The 5,497-nt window shown below is 49.5% G+C and overlaps 1 protein-coding gene across 1 annotated transcript; it reads right to left on the bottom strand.

Annotated features, from left to right (window-relative positions):
* Positions 1–281: 281 nt before the first annotated feature.
* On the bottom strand, positions 282–1,112 carry LOC114264247 (uncharacterized). Its single transcript, XM_028204839.2, has one exon. The coding sequence runs from the start codon at positions 1,110–1,112 to the stop codon at positions 282–284; it is 831 nt and encodes a 276-aa protein (XP_028060640.2).
* Positions 1,113–5,497: the final 4,385 nt, after the last annotated feature.

Below are 5,497 nucleotides of genomic sequence, written 5' to 3'. Positions count from 1 at the left end.
AGTCCAAACGGCATGACTTTGTAACAATATAATCCTCTGGGGGTGGTGAACGATGTAATCTCTCTGTCCGGTTTATACATGGCTATCTGGTGGTAGCCGCGATAAGCGTCCAGGAAGCTAAACCTTTGATGGCCAACGGTCAAGTCCACCAGCTGGTCAATCCGAGGAAGGGGAAAGCTATCCTTAGGACAAGCCCGGTTGACAGTCTTGTAGTCAACGCAGACTCGCCACTTGCCATTTTTCTTGGGAACAACCACCGTGTTGGATATCTACCGAGGGTATTACACTTCTTCTATAGCCCCGGCTTCCAACAAGTTCTTCACTTCTTCTGCCACCATTTCAGCATGGTGCAGGGCTGAACGGCGCGTCCTTTGAATGACTGGCCGTGTGTTGGGGAAAACATTCAACTGATGACAGATGAAGCTCGGGTCGACGCCAGGCATGTCGTAAGGCGTCCAGGCAAAGACCTCCAAATTGGAAACCAAGAAGTTGACATAATCCGCTTGCTCGGCGCTAGACAAAGATGATCCCAAGAGGAAGAATTTAGTTGGATCGTTTTCGTCAAAGCGCACTTCCACCAAATCTTTGACCGATTTTTCCTCGGCCTTCCTTCCGACGTCTTCAAGGACCTCTTTTTCCTCGGGCCCCTCGATCATTTGGATAAACCCTTTGGCTGCTCGGCTGCCATTTACCGCAACGAAGCATTGTTTTGCCATCACCTGGTCTCCCCAAACTTCCTCTATTTGCCCGCTCGACGCCGAAAAGCGCATGACTTGGTGGAAGGTCGAGGCAACCGCTTGCATGGCGTGCAACCAACCCCTACCTAAGATCAAGTTGTAGGTGGATGGAACTTTGAGCACCCAGAACTCCACTTGCTTTACTACTGAACCCGCTTTGACCGGCAAAATAATCTTTCCGATTGGCCACTCCAGCTGTGAGTTGAAGCCAACCAAAGGAGACGTCGCAGGGGCCAAGTCCTTGTCTTCTAACTTCATCTGTTTGAACGCGTCATAATACATGATTTCGACCGAACTCCCCTGGTCGATCAAGATTCTCTTGATATCAAAGTCCTTGACGCGAAGAGTGACTACTAAGGCATCATTGTGCGGCATCTGAACTCTATCCAAGTCCTTGGTTGAGAATGAAAGGATGTCCCTTTCTTCGGTCTTTCCTTTCTTCACAACGGGCTGAACAGAGAGCACTTACCTCATGTGCTCGGCCTTCTTGATCATCCCCCTCAGCTCGCAAACCCTGGCCGGTTCAATGATTCCGTGGATGACGTTGATTACACCTTGCGAGCACGCTTCTAGGGCGGCCAGGCCGTTTGGCTCGACTTGGTCTGCTGGCGTGGCCTTGATGCTCCCATCTATGTATTGGTCAAGATGCCCGCCGCCACCAACTCCTCTAAGTGTTGCTTGAGTGGCAGGCAGTTCTCTGTTCGGTGCCCCCTGTTCTTCATGAAAGGTGCAGCGATATTTTGAATTGAAGCCTCTCTGGGCACTCCCCAACTTGGCCGGCCAACGGACGAAGGGTTCGCTTCGAATCTCGCTCAAAATGCGGTAGATGGGGCTTTTAAACACCGTGGTGATCCCAGTCCGCGCCTTCAATTTTCTTTTGGCATCCTCCGCTGCATCACGGGGAGGGTCTGCCCGGTCGTTTCGGCGGCCCTTGTTTCTGTCATCACGGTTTGGACCATTTGCACTGGTCTTTCGACCGGTTGTTTGGGCGGCTATCCTCCTGCCCAACCGAGTGAACTTTCCCCGCAACCCTCCTATCCGCCGCGACCGAATTAACCTTCTCGGTCGCGGAGGGGGCATCATTCTCCACACGAATGTGTTCATTGATCCGCTGCATCAATGACTCCATGGTTGTAGGTTGATGCATCATGAGTGAATCTCGCAGCCTATGTCCGACTGGAAAACCCCGTTTGTACTGAGTGATCGCCAGATTGGTGGGGCAGTCGAGGATCTCATTGTAAGTTTCCCAGTACTTCGCATTGTATGCCTTCAACGAATACCCAGACTCCATCTTGACGCCCAGGAGATGGTCGACCTCCTTCGGCGTTCGAGTGTTGGTCTTGAATCTGGTGACGAAGGCTTCTGCTAGCTGTTGCCACCCCTCTATATTCCCCTCCGGGAGCCTTTCAAACCACTTCAGACCCAGCTCTCCCAAGCTTGCTGGGAATATGAGACACATCAGAGCGTCGTTGCGCCGATGGCCAGCCATCACCTGCCGATAATGACTTACGTGCATGTACGGATCCGTTTTGCCGTTGTACAAAGTGAACTTTGGCTGGTGGAATCCGGCGGGGAGTGGCGTACTCTCAATCTCTGGAGACAGCGGCGTGGCTGTAAGTCGCGCCAGCTCTTTGTCCTCCAGCGCAGGGGCCATCACTTTGGGGGCTGGCATCACCACTTCCTCACTGTAATGCACTGGAGCGCTTAACCTCTGCAATGCTGGCACTCTTCGAGCCTCCCGACAGCGCACCCTCTCTTCCAATAGATCCCTCAAGTCCCTGGAACGTGTGGAGAAAGAGGATCCCGACGTTGGCGTCGGGCGTGAAGGGCGGTATGTGTTGTCGCGAGAGAGGGACCTGCCCTCCCCTTGGTTGAAGCCTCCAACCCCATAGTTCCTGGTGATGGAGAGAGAGTGGGTCCTCCCCTGGCGGCGACTGCTCCAACGAGGGGACGGGGTGCGCTCACCGAGGTTGCCCTCTCCAACAACACCCTTCCCTTTGATCTGGCGTTTCAGCAGCTCCATCTCCGCCGCCATCTTGCAAATGACGGCGTCTTGGTCCTTGAGTTTGTGCTCCAGGCGCTGCGCATGGGACTCCCCCCGGCATCTGCGGCCCCTAGGACTCTGCAAGCGATTGGCACTCCTTCCGCGCTTGTCTCGCGCACTCCGCGAAGGAGTTTCTAGGCCTGCCATGGCTGGAATATTCAGAGGACCTTCTCTCAAGCGGACGTACTCAGGGGTGACGCCATCGACGACAGACAGTGGGCTTCGCCGTTGTTGGCCATGGAAATGGTCGAAGAAGCTCCGAGAACAAGGGTTGAGTATCAAAAAACTTCCCACAGCGCCAATTGTACGGGGGCGAAATATCCTCTGTTCTTCATATTCCTTGGTCGTCAAGCTTCTTGTAACGGCGTCTATCTCTGCAACACAAAAATGGTGAGCTGCCCGGCGGTGGTGTGCCGGAAAGACCCTCCGACGATCAAGTCAGACCACTAGCTAAAGAAAAAGGCTATCAGGGAGAGAGTTTTTAATAGGATGAATTCGCTTACCTCCAACGTCCCTCTTCCTCCATATTTCTAGGCTGGCCATGCAGCCTCAAGATTGTGCGCGCACTACCTCTGCTATACTTCCCTGGACAGGTGGCAATGCTTGCCTCTCACCACCTTACGCGTGTAAAGGCTTAGTCCTCCCTCAAGTACACACAGAACTGCCCAACGGTACTGAGGCGTGCGTGGAGCGGATGTCCACTCCTTCACGCCATTGGCCAAGGTGGCATACTCAACCGGAGTACCACGACCGGCCTGTCACTTGTGGAGAGCCGCTATTACATGCTCATAACCGAGCTATGTGTCGCCGACCTATAACTTGGAATCAAGCGAAAGCTTGTCCACCTCGGCCGAACTATCATTGGTCGGTTCATCATGACCATCCGGTTGCGAGGCATGCCGGCCTCCAACCGGTCTACCTTCAATCTTGGTCGCACGAAGCCACTTTATATCAACTGACCGATCGAAGGTGCACCGGCCTTGATCGCGCCCACGGACTAGCTCGGGCTACCTTTTAGCCCGGTCAGCATCCGCTAACCCAAGCTCCGTTCAACACGTTCAAGACGCAACTCAGCTATGCCAGTTGGTGCCTGACCGGTCAATATTTCCGACCGTGCAAGGCAGGCCGCTGGCCATGTCAACAGAGATTAGCTCGGCGCTACGCAATCCGTCACGTCTAACGTTATCTCAGCTCGGCCGTACAGTCAGGTGCAAATCTCCCCTCTCACTATTTAAGTCACATCATTTTATTTAAATCACATCACCTCTCTAACACATCACATTAAATCCAATCCAAACCCAACCCATATAAGCCAATAAGTCAAAAAGTATACTTTTTTAGAACATTCCAAAAATATATTCTCTACTTGTCCAAATCACTATCTTAAGTGTGAACACCCAAGTGTTCTTGTCTAAAACACAGGTTAAATGGCATGTAAATGTTTGTGCATGTCATTCCTCGATGGTTTGATTAACACTTTTTTTTCCCTTTCTTTTTCCCCTTCTTTTTAATCATGTAATCATGTTGAAATGTCCTTGTATTAGGATGCATTAGTAAAATCCTATCATATCTTACATTTGTTTGGGATCACTTTACATTAACCAATCAAATATAGAGCGTATTTTTCTTTTTCGACTTCCTAATCTGCAACTCCCTTCATTCTGTCATTTTGTGTCACATTTTTTTATGAGGTTCAATAGTCCTCCATACAAGGGACATACAGTCTAAGACTATCAATCCAAAAGTCATTTTTATATCCAAATGCAAGATTCAAAATTAACTAACTCTCCACAAATACCGTAGTTTCATAAACTTATATGAATATTATTTGGGGTCATTCTATGGTACATGTGTATATCATATGCAAGTTATGAAATTTATAAAGTTAATTATCACAAATGTCATAACTAAATCATTTTTAATCATAATTATAAAAAAATAAGGGAGCTTTTTTGATAAATCCATTTTCTAAGAGTTTTATTCCATCCAACCCATATTCTTTTTGACTATTCCATTAGGTCCAATTTGAGATAAGAAGATCAAAATACCCTTTTCATCTACTTATGTTCCATTTAGTTCACATTATTTTCTTATGTTTCAATAAGTCCTATGGGTGACTTAATTACCAAAATACCCTTAATGTGAATGTTCACACCGTCAATATAAATGTTTATATCGTCAATGTGTAGGGGCCCGGCTCATGTCGATCCTCGTGGGTGCCCGAAAAAATTTGAGTTGGGCCAGACCGGCCCAAAAGCCAAAAAAATAGGCCCGACCCGGCCGGTTGATAATATGAATATTCACATTGACAAATTAACATTAACATTGATAGGAGTGTAAAATTGGCCTGCGGCCCGAGACCAGCCCGTCGCCCGAGGCGGGCCCTGGCCGGCCCGTTCACAATATGAATATTCACATTGACATATTAATATTAATATTAACATTAACATTGACAAGAGTGTAAAATTGGCCCATGACTCGTGGGCAGCCCAAAGCCCGGACCCGGGCCCAGCCCGGGCCCGGGCCCAGCCCGACCCGTTGATAATGCAAATATTCACATTGACATGTTAACATTCACATTGATAAGAGTATAAAATTAGCCCGCGCCCCGTGGCTGCCCGAAACTAGCCCACGGCCCGTGGGCGGCCCGGGGCGGGCCCGACCCGACCTGTTGACAATGTGAATATTCACATTGATATATTAACATTCACATTGA

The sequence above is a fragment of the Camellia sinensis genome, chromosome 5, assembly GCF_055761805.1.
Source record: "Camellia sinensis isolate YWXY chromosome 5, ASM5576180v1, whole genome shotgun sequence".
Lineage (NCBI taxonomy): Eukaryota > Viridiplantae > Streptophyta > Magnoliopsida > Ericales > Theaceae > Camellia > Camellia sinensis.
Note: the sequence above shows the minus strand (reverse complement) of the source record. Positions and strands in the feature narration are given on the sequence as shown.

Excerpts from the sequence above, each read along its gene's own strand:
- LOC114264247 (XM_028204839.2), bottom strand. The coding sequence starts at position 1,112 with ATGCCGCACAATGATGCCTTAGTAGTCACTCTTCGCGTCAAGGACTTT.